This window comes from Embiotoca jacksoni, unplaced genomic scaffold (assembly GCF_022577435.1).
Source record: "Embiotoca jacksoni isolate LCO1_2020_lvr unplaced genomic scaffold, fEmbJac1.0.p SCAF_4, whole genome shotgun sequence".
NCBI classification, from domain to species: Eukaryota; Metazoa; Chordata; class Actinopteri; family Embiotocidae; genus Embiotoca; species Embiotoca jacksoni.
Window position 1 is genome coordinate 16,692,501 of NW_027185392.1, and position 19,335 is coordinate 16,711,835.

Here is a 19,335-nt window from a genome sequence, read left to right on the forward strand (position 1 = left end):
AGACCTGCTCCTCAGCTCGTTTTCAAGTCTTCACGAACAAGATTTAGAAATAGCCTTTTGGTCAGGGTTGACGCCGAGTGCAGATAAAAGGAGCCTAACAGGAAGTTAGCCTTGGTTTCAGGGGATTAGATTTGCCGTTGCATGCCTTAAGCCCCCTGTGGCACCAAGCCAGGGCATCTGTCTACAGGTTGTCAAGTGGTTATTCACCCACTAAGGCGATCCCTGGTTTGCAGTGAGATTTTCACTCTCCCAGTACTGATCTGTCAGCTTTAAGAGGGTGTTAGTCACAGGGTGGAGGGTGGGTTGGTCTGTCTGTCTGTTGATGTACAGTATGCAAACACACCGGTTAGCCCTTTTTTGTTGTTGTTGTTGTTTTGCTTCTTCATCTTAGTCTCCAGTCCTATTTGCTGAACTCCTTAAATCTCGAATTACTCCTCATTGTTCTCATGCTTCTTCTGTTTTGCTTCTGCTTGGTGCATGACTGGTATGCCTTTCCTGTCCCGTCCCAGGGGTCCTGCCTCCAGAGTGAACAACGCCTCAATCTGCAGATTAATCTGTCTGCGCGCGGCGACCGGCCCGCTGACCTGGACAAGCTCAAACCCTACGTCATTGAGCACATTTTGGTCCTGCTGGTCGCCCCCAGCGCTGGACAGGCTGCATTAGGTGAGTGTCTGGCTTCTCTGATCGGATGTCTGAAGGCAAATTCACTGTGGGAATGTGACTGTGTGTCGCAGTGTTTGCAATACGCCATACAGCTGGCTTTACACTGATGTGTCATTCATAATATATATTTCATATGATATTTGTCTCAGTTTTTTCAGCATTCACTCACATAACCTCATTGAATGTCTTATCTTCTGTGGTGGAGCACTATCAAAGCAAAAGTTTACAAGGTTCAAATACTGTTTACATTCTGACGTTGGATGCCGACCTAATGAAGTTTTCTGCATTTCACGTGGCTGCTTTTTCATTTCTTTTGACTGAGTTTGACTCTGGGGAAAGAACATATTTAAAGAATGAGAAGATACTGTTGCTGTTTGTAAAAAAACTGTCAGATGAGAGATATAAGAGGACTTCAGTTCTGATTTCATGGGCCCACTTTACAGAATAACACACGGGCCAAAGATCAAATAAAATCAGCCACCGCATTTTCACTGGTTTACAATAACTTAATAGTGAGACACAATTTTGTTTCTTAAAAGTGGTTTCTAAAGTCATGATGTCACCATTTTATTGTAAGCAGTTGTATTTTATTGTGTTAAAGATTCCTGTCACTTGAAGGTTTAGACTTTATATGGTCTTGTTTTAACCTCTTGTTGCATTTCTTACAATGTTTTAACCCAAATAAATGATAGCTTTGTTTAAGCTGGCATGGTCTGCCTGTAACAGAAAATGTAGATTTGCATATAAACATTATTATGATTTGTCTGTCATTGTTGTGATCTTCAACAGGAGAAGCAAAGATAGGAGTTTACATGTTAAATTCTGGAGGGAAGAAGCTCTATGTAAAGGTGAAAGTTTCTCTGTTTTGCATCATCATAGCCTCTAAGTAAAATCATTCCAGCTCTGACAAGATGTTTTATGTCCTTAGGACATGCAGGTGCTATCAAAAGTGGAGGCCAGCCTAGACTTCAATCAGGTTCTCCTGACACCAGAAACAAAAAACTTCACTGAAGTGGCTTCTCTTGCGTGCACAGGTGAATACTCAATTCAGTGCCGATCAATTCCTCTCAGCTCAAACAATATCTTCTGTGTGAAATTGCTTTTCAGTCAAATGTCTTGAAATCTGTCAACAACAGTTTTATTTCTTGTATCAGGTTCATTGCCAGGCCATGGACAGAAATGTACAAGTCACATCAGTTTAAAAATTCTGGGAAACAGGACAACCTACAGCTTCCCTGGACTGCATATCACACACAGGTAACATGGAGGAAGTTTGCTTAAACTGAAGTTGGAACAAACCTGAAGGGTTAGAGACAAACCGTTTGAAAATAGTGGTTTTAAGTTCTGATGGCACAAAGAAGTGCATGCATTTGTATTACAGTATTTGTGAAGACAAACAGATCTATATTTCCCTTATGTGAAATGTGAAACTTGAGTATTATGGTGTAATTGAATGTGTCGTTGCCTTCTGCAGGGGGATCGTGGAGAATTTGTTCAGCCTCTTCCAAGTAAAACAAAGCGGTGCCAACCAGGTGGACCTGTGGCTCACCAACCGCTTCACCCTGCCACTCACTGTGCTCAATGCCAGCCTCTCGGAGAAGCTGCAGGGAGTGATGAAGGTAAGCGCCACTGCATCATGGGATGATGGGAAGCAGCTCCAATCACATGATCATAAAATGGGGGTCAGCAAAGCTTTTGTTATTTTATAGTATACAGATTTTGACCTGGAACACTTTATTGATTTATCAAAGGGATTTTTGAGGACAAGGTTTGACAGATTGTCTCTGCTGCCCCCTGTCTGTCAGGTGATGAACTTCAACAGTCCGCTGACTGTTCCTCAGGGCTGCTGGCGTGTCCTGTCCCTCCAGTTGCTCAGCAGGACCCTGCCCGTCAACCAGGTGTCCACCCTGAGTCTGGACACCAGTCTGGGCACAGCCCTGCACATTCCACTCCACTTTCAGTCTACAGCTTCAAAGGTAAACTACCAGCTCTAGTGGCCAGTTAGTGGGGTGCTGAGTCGGGATCTGTATAGCAAATCAAAGATGTAAATTATTGTTGTGTCTGCCAGCAGGGGGAAGTGGTGTTTGAGGCTGAACAGGAGTGTGGACGCCCATGCCCTCTCCAGTTATCAGAAGCGGGTAAAGCTTGTCATCTCATAATGTCTTCTTAAGTGAGAAAAAGTGATATTGTAGGGTTTTTATTGTTTACTTTAATGATTTTGATCTCTAATGTCTCATCAGGGCGTTCAGAGTGGCAGCGCTCTCTCCTCCCCGACTTTTTACCCTCATCCTGGGCTGTAGACAGCAAACTGATAGCTGAGCTCTGCTCTCGATGGCAGAGTCACAAAGACAAATTGCCTTGCAGGTCAGTCTTAGATGCAACATACGCACACATTTTCTTCCCTTATTGTGCCTTTAATCCATCATTACTCAGCATTATGATCCTTAATCATTTCAATATTGTTGTCTTGTCAGGTGGCCCAGACTCCCTGTAGAGGCATCCTCTCCTCTGGATTTTGGTGCTACACCTGTCAATGAGAGCAAGGTGTGCAACACTTTGTGATTCTTTACTAGAAATATTTTATTTTACATTTATATATTTCCAGCTAGATATTCAACTTGTGACATCTGTCTAATATACTAAATCGGTTTGGTTGTTCCAGGTGAAGACGTTCATGCTGAAGAATCCTTCGTCCTCAGTGGTTTCTGTAGAGATTCGAATCCTCTCCCTGTACCCCGCCCCCCTGGAGGCCCTGGACCTCCTAACCAAATGGTACACTGCCGAGAATATATTTTATATCACAAAGAATTGGAGCCATGATGCTGCAGCACATCCTTGTAGTTTATTTGTAAAAGTGTTTTCTTTGTTTTCATTGGCAGGTTTAATATCAGCCCCCTCTCCGTCAACATCAGCACAGCAGAATTTTCGCTGTTGGCTTCTCCTCACAAGGTAAATCTTAAAACACTCATTTGTCCCAGTGATACATATTATAGTATTTACTCACTGCTTTTTGGCTGACAACGTACATTCCCTAATTTAACTGTGTACATTTTTTGAACACATTTTGTCATTTTTCAGTCTGGCTTGTGTTGCCTTCTCTAACACCCTTTTTTCCCCCCCTGTCTCTATCTGTGTGTTACTGTACAGGTGGGTAAGAATATACAAGCCTTAACAGGAGATGGTGTCCTCCGTCTGTTGCTGCAGCCCTGGGAGTCCAGAGAGGTTGCTGTGGTCTTTACGCCCTCCGAACACAAACCCACCACTACCATTCTTATTATCAGGTAACAATTCATATTAGTAGGACACATTTGTTCATGACTTCTGGGTGTATATGGTGTTCAGTTTTCATACCAGTTGAGAATTTCACATTAATTCCATTATCTGCCATTTTTCTGGCATCTGCTTTTGTACAAAAGTGCAGTGAAATTTTTATTACAGCCAGTACCTTGAATGTAAAAAAACAAAAAACACTGAATAGATTTGTACAAATGAAAAATGTGGCTTTGATTTCAGTGGCTTTGACTGTACTACTGGTTCATGTGATTCTTTTTTAAGGGCTGAATCGAGGCCTTAGTTTGTGCGTGTTCTCCATTGTTTTCAGGAACAACCTGACGGTGTTTGACATGATAACGGTGCAGGGCCACGGGGCCAAAGAGCTGCTAAGAGTTGGAGGCAAACTGCCCGGTCCAGGAGCCTCGCTACGCTTCAATGTTCCTCAGTCAACTCTAATGGAGTGTCGTGATGGTGAGATACATGTACAAAGTTAATATTAATAAATGATCTTTTGATAATATTCCCCTTAATTCTACTTTTACTGTAAATGGTCACTTAAGCTGAAAAGGTAAGAACACGAATCTCACAAATGAGTAATATTCCTGTGTTTCACTCACAGGTCTGCGCACCAATAAGCCCCTTTTTGCCATCAGAAAGAGTTTTAAGGTGGACAATGCAGGAGAGCTTCCTCTGACGGTCATGTCCATGAACATAAATGGTTATAAGTGTCAGGGATTTGGCTTTGAGGTGCTGCAGTGTCGTTCCTTCAGCCTCGACCACAACACTTCTTCTGAGATCACCATTGCGTAAGTTGAATTTTAGATTTATTTTCTTACTTTTGTCCTTTAATATTTAAATTATGTAATGTTTGTGAGTCAGATTAAATGGATGAGATTTTTTTCTTTGGCTGCACAGTATTTTGGTTTCTCAACTGCAAGCAGTGCCCACATTTGAAATTTTTTCTACTGTCTCTTCCTCTTTTGCATGCTCGTGTAATATGTCACAATTATATCTTCCTCTTCCTTTTTTATCTCCTTATTTTAGCCTCAGTTCACTCTATCTTACATTTGTATGTCTTACTTCACCCATTTGTGTTCTCAGGTTCACCCCCGACTTCACTTCTTCCTGGGTGATTCGGGACCTCACCTTGGTGACATCACGCGGCACCTCTTTCCCTTTTACCCTGAATGTGACGCTTCCCCACCACATGCTTCCTCTCTGTGCCCAGGTGGTTCCCGGCCCCAGTTGGGAGGAAACCTTCTGGGTGATCACCCTCATCTTCACATGGTTAGTAACTTCATTGTTAAAGGAGAGGGGCCAGTGAACACTTACTGATGGGAGTTTGACTGAATAAAGATTGTTCTTGGGCAACTCATTTACATTTGTCAGATCTTCTCATAAATGTAGTTGTATCTCTTTTTGTTGCAGCTTCTCCTTGTTTGGTGTGTGTCTGATGGCCTTCCATCAGGCGCAGTATATCCTGAATGAGTTCTCCACACCCAGCATCAGAAGCAACCACAACTCTGTCCTGTCCCGGGACAACGGCTCAGTCAATAATATCATGCTCAATGGAATAAAGTATGTGCAGCAATTTCTCTTTTTTTTCTGTAATTTAAACGCACCGTTCACAGACATACCAAGTGGATTTTTTTTTTTGGTGTTAAATACTTTAAATTGTAATTTCTATGTTTGTTTGTGCAGTAAAACAAAGGGCAGCTGTAAGACCTATGTGGACTCTGGTCACACATCAGACAAAGGCAAAGGGCGCGGCTCTCCAGCCTTGGCCAACAGCCCCACCTCTCGTCCTCAACCCTTAAAGAAAGGCTCCTCAACCACCATGTCCCAACAGCAAAAGAAACACAAAGTTTCACTCTATTACACCAAATTTAAGTCCAGCGCCTCCACAGCTGCAGCTACAATGGATGAAGAGCATGAAGACCTGACACCAGACGCTCCCCTTACCCCAGACTCTGATGTCTGCAACAACAACCAACCACCTTTAATCAGTGATCTGTGCAAAAAGACATCCACGGACTATAACGAAGTCCTCCAGAGCAATATAGAAGACACAGCGCCAGCAGCGGTTATGTTTCCCGTGGAAATGGCTGCTGGTTTCCCAGATAAAGTCGCAATGGGTCCAGGATCTAGACCAGGCCTTTTAGTGTGCAGACCTGTAGAGAAGAGCTGCACGGAGCACTATACAGAGAAGATGGACTCTGAGAAAAGGGACAGCTCTGAACTGGAGGTAAGGAAGGAACTGCATATATGCCAGTAATTATTATTCTGTGACTTTACAAATTGATTCAGACACTTTACAAAGAACATAATCTAAAGGGTTCCTATGGAAAAGTAACTGTCATCCCTTTTCTTTTATTTTACCATTCCAGTTGAGAGAAGATGGAAAAGGCCAGAAAAAGAAGGTGCAAAGCACAGAGACTGGCACTGCACCAGGGAACAATAAGGGAAAGAGGAGTCGCAGGAAGACAGAAATCGTCTCCAGGTAATATAGTGTGTTAATTCCTCATAGAAAGATACCTGACAACAATGGTCTGTGAGATGTAGTGTTAAAAAGGGAAACCCAAGAGCACATCAAGTGGCCACTGAACCAACTAAGACAGGACAGCTTTTAGAAGCATCAAATAGTAAACTGACTTGTGTTCTTATTGTTTTTGTCTGATTACTACTGTAGTGCTCCTGAGCACAATATTGTAGTGATGCCAGAAAGGGACAAAGAACCTGATTGGAAAACATCGGACCGTAACGTCAATGGAACCCGCAACAGGAACCGCTGCTCCAACGGCCCCAAGACAGAAGCACTAAAACCGGGTCAGAGTCCTGAGAGCCCCCTCAAACAGAACGGTGGGCGGCCAAATCGGATTCTACCATAACTGAACTTGTTTAAGTCGCATCACTTTGAACTCCTGCATTCGTTGGCTTCAACAGTAACACAATACTGGATCTCAGTAAGACCACTTTTGATCTCACTTGCTTTTGTTGATTTCTGGCAGGTGTGTGTCCAGCTCGCAGTCGGAGAAAGTGTGTTGCAGAGCGGCGTGTAGGTGGAGTGTGCGAGTCAGGCTCGGACTCCGGCAGCTCGTCGGGTAGTGTGAGGGCCAGCAGAGGGAGATGGGGCAGCTGGAGCAGCGCCAGCAGCATGGAGGGAGACAAGGACCCCAATGCCCGAACACACCCCTGCACTACCTCATCAAGAAAAAGTATGAAGCGCCTACACACCACCTTCTCTTGGAAAATTTAGCTCAGTGTTTAGTTCTTCTGTTTTTGAATTAATAATGAGACTATTTTATGCTATTTACCCCCAACACGGGCATTATGTCTGCTGTCCTGACAATACCCTAGCCAAGGACTTCTTAAAACTAGTTGATACTTTTCATTTCTCACGGGCTCTAACAGGACCCGCACACAAAGGACTTATTCTTGACTTGATTTTGTATCGGGGCATCAGGATCAGTGATGTTATATGCCAAGACAGTGTGGTATCTGATCACAAGTATCTGCTTTTTAACACCTATGTTCATAATGCAATTATCAACTACACAGACCAGTCCTATTCCCACATTTTCAACTTAACTTCAGCTGCCAGTTTTTGCAATACTTTTGCCTCCATCGATATGGGTTTCCACTCTAAACTGAGTATTAATGACATCACCACCACTTTCAATTCAAGCCGTACAAATATTTTCGACACGGTGGCTCCATTAAAACCAAGAAAACCCCACATTACACACCAGCCATGGCTAAACAGTTACATCAAGTCCCTAAAGCAGTCGTGTCGCAAAACAGAACGAAAATGGAGGCGTTATAATTGGCCTACAGACTTGAACAAATTGAGAGTTTTACAAAAAAATGTCATTCAAGCAGTGAAGATGGCAAGAGAACAATATTACAATGACCTCATTAACAAATATGGATCCAACCCCAGAATCCTTTTCAATGTTGTAAGCCGCACATCCGGTCCACTAACCAACTAAGCAACCTCCACATGTGCATTGCTGAAATAAAAAACTGGATGGCATCAAACTTTCTACTGCTAAATTCAGAGTAATCAGAAATTATCATCATAGGTCCAGATTTATCCCAAAATTATATTTCCTCCCACCTCAGTTCCTTCTCAGCTAACATTACTTCCTCCTGCAGAAACCTCGGTGTAATCTTTGACAACCATCTTAACTTCGACCAGCACATCAACTCTGTTGTCCAATGATGCTTTTTTTCAACTCAGGAAAATCTCAAAAATCAGTTCATTTCTATCCCCCAATAACCTAGAAACAGTAATCAATGCTTTCATCTCAGCCCGTTTAGATTACTGCAATGCACTGCACTCTTGCCTCACACAATTTAACATAAACAAACTTCAACTCATTCAAAATGCAGCAGCCAGACTCATAACCAAGTCCAACAGAAGAGAGCACATTACACCTGATTTAAAAACACTTCATTGGCTCCCTGTCCATTTTAGAATAGATTTTAACATTTGAATGATCACTTATAAGACTCGCAGGGGGCTGGCGCCTGAATATATAGCGGACCTCCTGTCCGCCTCCGAGCCTACATGCAACCTGAGATCCTCTGGTGGGTCGTTCCTGACCGAACCCCGAACCAAACACAAAACTAAAGGTGACCGGGCGATTTCTGTTCAGGCCCCTCAGTTATGGAACGAAATGCCAGAGGTGATCAGGGACGCTAACAGTTTTCTTTTAAGTCACTCTTAAAAACACATTATTTTAGACTTGCCTTTTGTTGACTGCATTTCATTTTATTGATGAACTCTGTTTTTTGTCTGTTGTATTTTATCATTCTATTTTATACTGTTGGATATTGTGTTTTAAATGTGAAGCGCTTTGAAACTTGTTTTTCAAAAGCGCTACAGAAATTAAGTTGTTATTATTATGTACATAATGCAGTTTTATGACTGACGAGAGGTGTGGATTGCTGCATTTTGACATTGGCCTGGTTGATTTTTGCAGGGGACTCCATGCAGTACAGTGTCTACCCAGTAGAGAGAGACTGCTACCAGAACATGAATGCAAACCACAAGGCTCTAAGGTACTCGATCAAACACAGTAGCTGATACAAGAACTAGTTTGAATCATTGCATGTGAAAGACTGTGAACCATGCTCAGAATAAACATCAATGCAAATTTGCCAGTCTGATAGATGAAAAGGCAAAAAGTCAAATCTGTGGATTGTACTGATCCCCTTTTTAAGTAAAATAGTACTCGGCAAAGAACTTTAAAGAAGCTCTCATTTGCACTGTGCACAGGATAGTTTCATTTAAATATATTCTTAGTGTTGCTTATGCCTGGAAGTAGGTCATCAAAGAATAAATAGCTGCTGTTTCTTATGGAAAATACACTCCTCTGTTTTCATTCGTTCCCTGTGTAACTTGTAACCTTTGCCTCTCGTCTGCTTAGCATGAACAGCTTGTACCGTAAAGACTTGTGCCAAAGCCCTGAACCCACAGCGTCCAGCTTCGCCCCGAGTTTTGCTGCTGTTGCTGCAGGAATGGATAGGAACATGGGTAAAGGCAGGAACATTCATAGTAAATGCACACTTAACTTGTAAATAAACTCTTGTCTAAAAAAAAAAAGAACGACCTCTGCTTTCTAAAGGAGTTTTCTTGTGCTCCCTTTCAGACCTGACAGGTCAGTATCTGACCGAAGAAGCGTGGTCCGCTCCGTCCATCCCCCTCACCAATGAGTTCAGATACAACACCACCGAAGCTCTGCCCTACATACCTCAACCACCAGCCACCGGGCCATACAATGGGTAGGTTTTTAGACACTTTTAATAAAGCTCCATTAATGAAAGTTTTTCTGTATTATCAGTAAATGAAATGTGTCTTTGTGTTGTTAGAGAGGCTGTTTGTTATAACAAACCCAGCGCCAGGCAGAAAGCAATGAAGTGAGTAAAGGACATAAAGCAGTCAATGGTGGAGACCAAAGCAAAGCTAATTTCCACAGTAAATATTAGATTCATGGAAAAAAATATAACTTCACATTAATGCATATATTGCTGTGTGTCTGCTGGATGTAGAAGTAAGAAATCCTTTGGTAACTTTACCTACAACATTATGTTGTGGGTTTATTTGCCCCAAGTCACAAAAAAAAAAATCTGATAATACAGATGTAAAGTTATCTGTTTGTTTTTTACACATCATGTGATCCGAAAATGGGACAGAAAATCTTATTATAATTGTCTAATGTTAACATAAAATGTCTCTGGCTGTGATCAGTCTGCATATCCGTCTGTGTAAACATCATCTCCAACTGTTCATTAGTTAGCACATAGATCTGTCTGCCATTATGATTGATATTGGATTTTTTTTGATTTTTTTTTATTGTTAGGATAATATCGTTCCCATCGTGCTGCAGCAATGTGCGTTTGTGTTTTAGTAGATTAGCGTCAACGTTTTCTTAAAACCTCTCGAATGTTTCCTGGTCTCCTGCAGGTTTACGTGGAGCAGTGCCAACAGCCATTGCAACAGTCCCTACACCTACTGTAACGAAAGGAACTACATAGGTACGAGCTCAAGCTCATGACGTGCAGTTTGAATCCTGTTGCGTGTTACATGTTGTGCAAGATCTAATTTTGATGAGAATGAACGAAGGAATTCGATCCCGTGAACCAACGAACAATCATTTACACGGCATCATTGAGGTGGATCCGGGTTCCCGCTCAGCATCTGTTTGTTGTAATCATTTTGCAGGTAATGGAACATTTCCGAGTGGTTTTCCCAGTCAAGAGGCCCACAACACGCACGGCAATCAGAACAGCTGGAGTGAAGAGCAGCCTCAGGAATCGTCCTCAACCTGGGACACGGCATCCTGTGTGGGCAGCAAGGTGAGTCCTCGTAGCACTAAACAAAGCCGAGTGATCTGGCTGCTCTCCTGCTGCAGCTGAAGGGTATTCTTTGTTGTCATAGGAAGGAAACTTAGAGCTACATTTTAAGGCTGCAAATTATTTTTTGTTGTCGATTAATCCGCTAATTCATTTCTCGATTGTTTTGTTTGTAAAATGAAGTCGAATGTTGGAAAATCCAAAGATATTCAGTTTGAACATAACCTGATCACAAGTGTTCGCGCCACACTCCCAACTCCAAAAAAAAAAATCTGATCGAGTGTCTTTTATTATCACCGACAAGAGCAACGTTGCTCTTTTCTGGTTAAAGATGTTTATCTTTCCATGACTGACATTATTTTTGAAGAAGTCATACATCACACCAATGAAAATGAGTGAAATGAGTTAAAGTCTTGGACAGAAAGTGACACGGTGTGAAATACCAACAATAAAAGGGGTTGTTAAAAAGCTCCGTACTGTTTTGTCACACAACTGATTGTGCCAGTACATTGTAGCTCCACATTACAACACGGCTCTAAATGGAGTAACGCAGTAGTATTTCATTGTTGCTTGAAAGAAAAGGAACTTTGGGTTTGGTACCAGAGGTCTGATTAGCATAATTATTCATACGATACCTGTGGCAACTTAAACGCCTAAACAACTCATATACACGTTAACTCCCAGATTTGGTGTCAAGTTGTAGGTTTAAACTGGAGCTGTGTCATTTTGAGCAGCATAAGTCCACGCAGACATTGAAGACAGTACTGACTTCTGTGTTCTGACTTTGTATATCTTTCAGACGACGTTATCAGCTCTCGTACATTCATCACTCGTCTTTCTGTGCGTGAGCAGAAATGAGAAACGAGAGCATTGCTTTTAATAGACTTATTTATTCTAACACAGTCTAATTTAAAATAGGTTTTAAAACACTTCTCTTTCGTTCGCTGCTTCTGCTTTTCGCACAGCTGTTGCATTTATTTCGTAAACTTTATGTCCAGTGTTTTTACTCAAGTGCCCAAACAGTGCAACAGTGAGCCGATACTAACAGTCAATACCCACCTGAGTGCAAAGCTGTGAGGATTTAACTAAAAAAAAGTAACACTTGTCAAAAGAAATGTTTAATATGTCTGTGAAAAAAAAGAATCACTGATGCTTTAATGTCCTCATTTTGTACTATAAAATGTAGGCCTCGACATCCCAGTGTCTAATGCTCAAGTCATTTCTACTTAAACTGTGTAATGATGTTTTAAACAAAAAAAACTTCATATCATATGGAACGGGATTTTATGAAACCGCCTATATCATTGATCTACGTATAGTTTCCTGACAAACGTACCTTAGTCACAGAAATATCAATGTTGTGTTTAATTAAAACTTGCAGCTGAAGTATGTCTTCAACTTAAATCTTTTTTGGTATATTTTGGTATGTTTTTGCTTTGGTGCCAGTGTAATAACAAATATAAAGAAACAAAGAGGTTTGTGATATATAACGCTGCGTTCCATGACCTGCGCCTCACACTTGTCACTACAACACTGGAGGAAAAACTTTTTTTTTTTGCTGAGGATGGAGAGAAACGTTGCCGTCTGTAGTGGAGAGGTCTTTTTTTTGTTTTTAATTTTAGCTGAAACGAGAATAAAAAGCTGAGAAAGAACAATCGGGTCATCCCCGCAGGGAGCAGATGGTAGCGGAGCTCGGTGACAGGTGAGGTTAGAAAATTACAGAGAAGTGCAGAACTTCTGTGGACAGCAGCTCCCGGGCACACAGAAACACTGTGACTTTGTCCTGAGGTAATTATTTTCCTCTCATCATCCTCCACAGCCATACTTCTCGGGTACCCGCAGCCTCTCCCCCATGTCCAGCCTGTTTGGGTCCATCTGGACCCCGCAGAGCGAGCCTTACCCGAGCCACTTCCAACCTGAGCGATCAGCCCCGATATCCCCCGTGTCGCCCATCACACCGATCACCCCTCCTCACACTCCCTACACCCGGGAGCCGGTGGGGACCTGCGGACCGATCCAGTACTCTAGCTTCAACCCCTTCGGCCCACATATGAACCTGGACATATGGAACTCCTCATCCAACCGCAGCTCCAACTCGCAGCTCTCCAACGACTCCGGCTACTGTGGAGATGTTTAGTATTCAAACATAAATCCAACAAAATGGCAGACCTTAAAGATTGCAAATGTATAAAACATTGATATGTAAAAGAAAGGAAATAAAAATGAATGTTCTTTTATCATTATTGGGGAAAATGTGAATATTTCTTTTCTTTTATGTTCCCATTTTCAGATGTTAAATGTTGTGAAAGGTTAAGCATTTGTTGTATATTTTTCTAGATGTTTTGCAGTTTTGATCATAGAAAATTAAAAAAAAAAGTTTTTGTACTTGAACATGTCTTTTTTTTTTTTTTTATTAATTGCATAATTTACTGCTTAGTTTGTACCTAACCGTATTTTCCCAACTTTCATTCTTTCCTGACTTCCCTCTAAAATTTGATCAGGTCATTTATCAGAGTTCAACCTTCGCCGATAGCTTTTGTTTAATCCTCCTGCATATGTGAAACCCATAAGACCAGAGGCTCTAGCTTCTGAGAGCCACCAAACAAAACAGCTTCCACTTCCCAAACTGTATATGTAGGATATGTAGACAGCAATCTATGAAAAACGGTACAAAACATACACCAACCTATACATGATACTCTTACCCGAATATCTACAAAAGAAAAACAACAGAAAGGGAGACCAAAACTAAAACAAACACATACGAATGCATGCCAAAAGGACAATGCCATTCGTCTCCTCTCCTTATGCCCTTCTGACCTCCGCTCTGCCTTGACATCCTGTCCATAAATAGCACAAACCGGAGTGGAGGAAAGGAAGACCCGAGGACCACGTTGAACAATCTTGACTTCCTGCCAAGTATACGGAAACAGCTCTTTCTCCCGGAGCTCCCTCCGCAGAATTTCTCAGGGCAACACGGTCGTAGTCCTTCTAAGGCCTTGATAAACTCCAATCTCTAATCATGATCTCATCTGAGGGGGTGAAGAGCCGGTTCGCTCTTCCTCGCCTGGGTCGGAATCGGCGTCGATCGTCAGTCTGAGGTTCAATCAGCCGGAGTCTCCTTTCCGCCACCTTGGCATAGACTTTTCCAGGGAGACTGAGAAGTGTGATACCCCGATGGTAAACCGACGTAGCCACGTCCCCTTTCTTAAAGATGGGGACCTTTTATCCCGGTCTGCTTGTCCAAAGGCTCTGTCTCCGAGGGCCATGCCACAGCCAGAGCCTTCATCTCATCCAACCCCGGGGCTTTGAAACTTTCTTTAAGATCTATAGCAGGTGTCACATTTTTCAGCGCACCATCAGACTGGATCAATCTGATCTAGATACCAACTTTTCAGGATTACCAAATCCAGATCACCAGTGCTCGAAATGGGACTGCAGGGCTCAGTTGATCAGATCTGGATTTGGAAATCCCTTGTTTTGTTATCCAGGATCAGGTGATCCATCTTATTTTTCAGATCACTCTGATCCAGATACAAGCTTCCCCTTTGAGATCACCAACATTTTGAATAGCAGCTGTAATTTAATAACTAATTACAACTGATTACAACTACATATATTTTATAATTTCATTATTAACTTAATTTAATTAGTTACTCACTGGTAATGGCAAGGTATTGGGATCTGTGAAAATGTCTCAAAAATATTGACTAAATGAAAAAACAGTCCTCAGAAAATGTGACATGAAGGACTGTGATGACTCCTGTAGGTGGCGACACACACCTGCTGCGTCACCCAATGAAGCCAAATCCACAGGAGGAAGAGGAAGAGGAGGCTTTTATGCTGCTTTTCAAGCTGCCAGGTGGACTATTTATTTCCTCTAAACTAACTCAGAGCGTGTGTGTGTGTGTGTGTGTGTGTGTGTGTGTGGTGTGTGTGTCTGGGGGGGTTGGGGGGGGGTTGTGTGTGTGGGTCTGCGGGTGTACTGACAGATCCGTGAGTCAGCTGTATCACCTCTTCTGTTGTTACGGCTGAGCCAGGATCAGACCTGAACGGACAGCCTATCGTTAGATCACAGTTAATGAGCTGCTGCACAGTTTGTGGATGTTGTAATTTAAATAAATAATTTCATAATAAAGGCCTGCGGAAGTTGTTGGAAATAAATATGGAAGATTCTTTAAAACACTTAATTATTACACACGATGCTTAATCATGAGTTAACTAAAACTCTGTAAAAGCACAAAAAAAATACAAAATAACTGGAGGATCAGAGCTGCTGACGATCTTTAAATCAAGTCACTGTTTAATTAAAATACCATTTGGTGTCATGTATCTAATAATAATTGACGTCATGATTACGTGTATTGACAGGTCGTTACATTTTGAGTCGTGTAAATAACCTCTGATGTGAAATTTGTGTTCCACGACTCAAAATAGATATTCCGATATCCTTCACATCTCTCCCAGTAGTATCCCCCTAATGTCCTTTAGATGCACAGAAGCGTGTGTGTCTGTGTGCGCGTGTGTGTGTGTGTGTGTGTGTGTGTGTGTTCGTGCGTGTGCGTGCGTGTGCGCGCGTTCATGTGCTTGTGTGCCTAAAAGCGTGTGTAATTCATTGTTAGGCTCTTGAGAGCTGACATATTGCCGCTATTGATCTTTAGTCCTAAAATCAACACAGAAGCCTGGATACTGGTGACAGGCAGGCCAAGGGAGTCAGGGTCTCCTGATAACACACACACACACACACACACACACACATATATATTAATGCTCAACATGCACACATAAACAGAAGCACATGCACATATGTACACTGCAACAGATGTCTTTAAAAATGTGTCAAATCTGAAAGAGCAGGATTTAAATCATCAAATAATTATGGACCTGTGATATAAACATAGAAAGGCACTCTTACATGTTTTACATACAGTACACACTGTACACTGGCATTAGTTTATTTTATTCTACTGTGCCCTACTGTCATGTCTTTCCAAAGGTGTTGTGTGCACCTCTAAATATTGCACAATTCAACATAGTACAAACCCACAGCTCTAATTTACATGGAACAAAGATTTCAAATATCTCAGCTTACATTTTGAACAAATACATGAATATACAAGACATTAAATATATTTAATATAATGAAAGGATGGTGCTGTAAAAACATAGTTGCTTGTTTTTAAATGTTTTACAGTAAGTTCCTGGTGTGCTTCATCTACAAGTGCGAGAACTGGACAATCCAGCATATTTAGAAATTTATTTGACAGATTACATAAATCTTTAAAATATTTCCAAGAAGTTTACTACTTTGTTCTTGTTGAGACATCCTGAAACTGTACATTTGTTAAGTCTGCACTCATTTAATTGGGTATGTAAGACTAAAGACAAAAAATGCTACAGTACTTGTAGAAAGAAGTGAAGCACAGTTCATTTGAGGTTATCATTTTTTAGAAACAGCTACTAAAGTCTTCATAACTCAAACTGACAAATGTGTTTACTCTTTCCCAAATATAAATTTGTGTGATTGGAAAGTCTATTCTGAGGATAAAAAAAATCTCTGGGCCATGCAAGAAATTGATTAAAAAAAATGACTTCTTTGTTTCAAGTAACTCCAAACAAAATAAATTACAGAATTACAACACAGTCCCATACATGTCTGCTTTTAAGGGAATTATTCAAAAGCTTTCCTACAATGTGAAAGTAATCAGTGTTCTTGTGTCTGTAACTTTAAAGCCAGATTCAGGGCAAAATTAGTAGGGAAAGGAATAATTTAAGAGGTTAAAGGATTTATTCAAATATTTGGGGGAAAAAAACCATTCACATTATCAGTTTGAGAAATTAAGCTTTAAAACAGACTGTAACAATTCTCTGTTTTTGTTGATGTGACAAATCCCATAAAAAGATTAAAACAGCATTCAGCTGATCCTCCTGGCAGGTGTTTGTGTCGCCAAAGCCAAGAGCGTCTCTCGCCTTTAAAGTGAGCGGATTTACACCATTTGATACAAACAGAACTGCCACGGGAAGCGCTCAGCTGCTCATTATGCGGCAGTTTGTTGTTTGTGGGGACTTCGTGACGCTCTTGCTACCTGATCTGTTGTCTGTTTTGTTCAACAGAGGTGGTCAGCAGCTACAAGTGAAACTGATGCCGTGTCTGAGCACACAGTCATCTTCTGTTGATTAAAGACTGGCAGGTGTGGAGGTCGATGTGCGAGTCTGATGTTGCGTCCTGATGCACCTCACTTAAAAACAATAAATTACAGTGTGTGTGTGTGTGTGTGTGTGTGTGCGCGTGTGTGTGTGTGCGAGATCCCAGGTTGCGCTGTATCTCGGTGGTGTTGTAGGTGGGCTGATGTCGGTTCAGAGTGTTCCCCTTTAGAAGTCAAAACAGCATATGATTTGATTTCACGCTCTTTTATCCTTTAACTAGCCTGATAACAGGGACGGAAAAAAAAGCAATGATGTGTTTGTGTGTGTGTGTAGAACAACTCTCCATCGTCCCCCGGCAGAGGATCCATTAGGCCCGGACCCCCTCCCCGGTTGCCCAGTGATAAAGTAAACAAAGTCTGTTTGACCAATTCGGCACGCAAATATTTGTTCTGGAAGCTGCCTCATCCGACGCGAGACGCACACGTCTGTGCTGCGGTATATATACAGTGACGATCCTGCTGGACCTGTGTGACATATGCACACACATGCACAGAAAGGGGAGATCCATCAGTGACCCGGGACACAGGCTGAACACGGAAGAACCCGGCTGCGAATTTGCACTTCACCAGGTGATAAAACAAACTTTTTTCAACCAGTGTTTCTCGTCAACAAACTTCTTTTCGATCAGTTTCTTACTTTTTCTCTTCTGTATTCATCTCTCCAGGGTTCTCAGTCAACATGGCGACAGGAGTCATCAGGAACTTCCTCATCCAGGCCCCGACTCCAGCCTACTACCCCCTGATTTTCCAGCAGTCTCCATGCAAGGAGGATGAAGAGGAGAAACTGCAGGGTAAGCCTGAGGAGAGAGAAGACGAAGAAGAAAGAGAAGAGGAGGAGGAGGAGGAGGAGGAAGATGAAGATTCTGAGGCTCAGGAGGAAGAGGAGGACTGTTTGGAGGAGGTTTTCCTGATCCCGGCTCTGGACGTGACGAAGCAGCTGCTGAGGTTTGCTGACCTCATCAGTCGTGACGTCCAGCGATATTTCGGTCGCTGCTCCGGTGACCAAGAAGTTTGTGACATCTACAGTGACTCTGTCTCCATGACGACCAGCGGGCGTCTGCGTTACTATGACGATCTGCTGAGAATCGCGAGAGCAGGAAGTCCAGAGGAGCAAGACAGCAGTTTTGCGACTTGTGCTGATGACCAAGGAGTCACGGTTGCTAAGGGCAACCGTGGTCTGGGGCCCCTGGCTGAACTGTTTGACCACAGGGGCCCGAGCCAGGGCCGAGGCCACCCGATGATCAAGCGACACCTCCCGCTCAGTTTCTGGACGGAGCCGATGCCGTGCTGCTCCCTGGTCGGTTTCAGCGGCACAGCTGACGTCTCACACGCAAACAGCAGCACACCGTCGCAGGAAGGCACACACGCAGACGGTAACACAGACATGCACTACAACCCGCTCACACACCACCACACGCACACCCTCGACAGCGCTCAGCCGGACTTCAGTGACCTGCTGGCAAACTGGGATCCGAACCCGGAGCTCAGTCACACACTGACGGAGAACACACACATGCAGCATTAAACAGCAGTGTGCTGGGACTGACATCTGCGTCTGAGAAAAGACTCCGTTCACGTCCTTTAATACAAACACGGAGCGCAATAAAAAGGAAAACAACAGAAACAACGTTGCCTCTGATACGCTGTATATTAATAAATATTTGTGTGAGGTGCTTTTAGGATCCCAATTGTGCCTCTCACCGAAGAAGAAGTGTTTTCTTTTGTTTGTTTTAAAGGGTCAATTCATCTAAAGTAGAAACAAACCTGCCTCTTGTGGTGTGATGTCATGCCGACAGTTTTCTGTGCTCAGGTCTTAGCTCAAGCTCCTGTAGGATTTCTGTTGTTGCCCTAATGCGTTACAAATAAAAGAAATTCAGACTGTGAAGCGCAGAAGTTTCAAAATTTCAAAGATTCAGTTTCTGAACTGTTTAACTACTGTTTACTGTAGAAAGACCTTTTTTATTGGAAGATACACTTTTATTTGAGTTTGTCCAGTTGTTCACATTTTAAGGCAAGGCAAGGCAAGTTTATTTGTTTCGCACATTGCAATTCAAAGTGCTTCACATAAACACCATTAAAAGCATCGAACCATCAAGCAAAGGAAAAGGAAATTTAAAAACAATTAAGAACATTGATCGAAACATTAAAAACAGCCATTAAAACATTAAACAAGCTAAAAATTGAATAAAAGTTGCAGAGCAGTTTAAGAAATAAAATACAGTAATAAAATGCAGAAATGCAGGAAATTGATCAACATCCTTGAGTCTGGTTCGATTGAAGGCAGCAGCAAACAGAAAAGTCTTCAATCTTGATTTGAAGCAGCTGAGAGTCTCAG

At 42.2% G+C, this 19,335-nt stretch overlaps 2 protein-coding genes across 7 annotated transcripts in view; both read left to right on the forward strand.

The window, feature by feature from the left end:
• Window positions 1–13,185, forward strand: part of tmem131l (transmembrane 131 like) — a 32,664-nt gene extending 19,479 nt beyond the window's left edge. Inside the window, exons 9-35 of one of the 6 annotated variants that reach the window (XM_069167018.1) lie at window positions 510–663; window positions 1,453–1,511; window positions 1,592–1,697; window positions 1,818–1,920; window positions 2,138–2,282; window positions 2,469–2,639; window positions 2,732–2,801; window positions 2,904–3,027; window positions 3,138–3,207; window positions 3,326–3,435; window positions 3,543–3,612; window positions 3,811–3,944; window positions 4,265–4,407; window positions 4,556–4,742; window positions 5,038–5,223; window positions 5,365–5,514; window positions 5,638–6,181; window positions 6,324–6,436; window positions 6,626–6,795; window positions 6,945–7,151; window positions 8,922–9,000; window positions 9,369–9,481; window positions 9,591–9,723; window positions 9,811–9,858; window positions 10,406–10,476; window positions 10,664–10,797; window positions 12,614–13,185. In XM_069167018.1, coding sequence (XP_069023119.1) covers window positions 510–663; window positions 1,453–1,511; window positions 1,592–1,697; window positions 1,818–1,920; window positions 2,138–2,282; window positions 2,469–2,639; window positions 2,732–2,801; window positions 2,904–3,027; window positions 3,138–3,207; window positions 3,326–3,435; window positions 3,543–3,612; window positions 3,811–3,944; window positions 4,265–4,407; window positions 4,556–4,742; window positions 5,038–5,223; window positions 5,365–5,514; window positions 5,638–6,181; window positions 6,324–6,436; window positions 6,626–6,795; window positions 6,945–7,151; window positions 8,922–9,000; window positions 9,369–9,481; window positions 9,591–9,723; window positions 9,811–9,858; window positions 10,406–10,476; window positions 10,664–10,797; window positions 12,614–12,931 — 3,912 coding nt within the window. In that variant the 3' untranslated portion in view covers window positions 12,932–13,185. The remainder of the gene's footprint in view (window positions 1–509; window positions 664–1,452; window positions 1,512–1,591; window positions 1,698–1,817; window positions 1,921–2,137; window positions 2,283–2,468; window positions 2,640–2,731; window positions 2,802–2,903; window positions 3,028–3,137; window positions 3,208–3,325; window positions 3,436–3,542; window positions 3,613–3,810; window positions 3,945–4,264; window positions 4,408–4,555; window positions 4,743–5,037; window positions 5,224–5,364; window positions 5,515–5,637; window positions 6,182–6,323; window positions 6,437–6,625; window positions 6,796–6,944; window positions 7,152–8,921; window positions 9,001–9,368; window positions 9,482–9,590; window positions 9,724–9,810; window positions 9,859–10,405; window positions 10,477–10,663; window positions 10,798–12,613) is intronic. The other 5 variants (XM_069167019.1, XM_069167020.1, XM_069167021.1 and 2 more) reach the window with 5 other exon arrangements.
• Window positions 13,186–17,539: 4,354 nt separating this feature from the next.
• Window positions 17,540–18,531, forward strand: LOC138209083 (protein PERCC1). The gene is made up of 3 exons (XM_069167443.1): window positions 17,540–17,570; window positions 17,666–17,791; window positions 17,828–18,531. The coding sequence occupies exons 2-3, from the start codon at window positions 17,680–17,682 to the stop codon at window positions 18,523–18,525; spliced, it is 810 nt and encodes a 269-aa protein (XP_069023544.1). The 5' UTR covers window positions 17,540–17,570; window positions 17,666–17,679; the 3' UTR covers window positions 18,526–18,531.
• The last annotated feature ends 804 nt before the right edge of the window (window positions 18,532–19,335 follow it).

Bases quoted from the DNA above. Each gene is read 5' to 3' on its own strand.
- LOC138209083 (XM_069167443.1), top strand. From the start codon at position 17,680: ATGGCGACAGGAGTCATCAGGAACTTCCTCATCCAGGCCCCGACTCCA. The intron at 17,792-17,827 runs GTAAGCCTGAGG...AAGAAGAAAGAG, and splicing joins TGAAGAGGAGAAACTGCAGG to AAGAGGAGGAGGAGGAGGAG.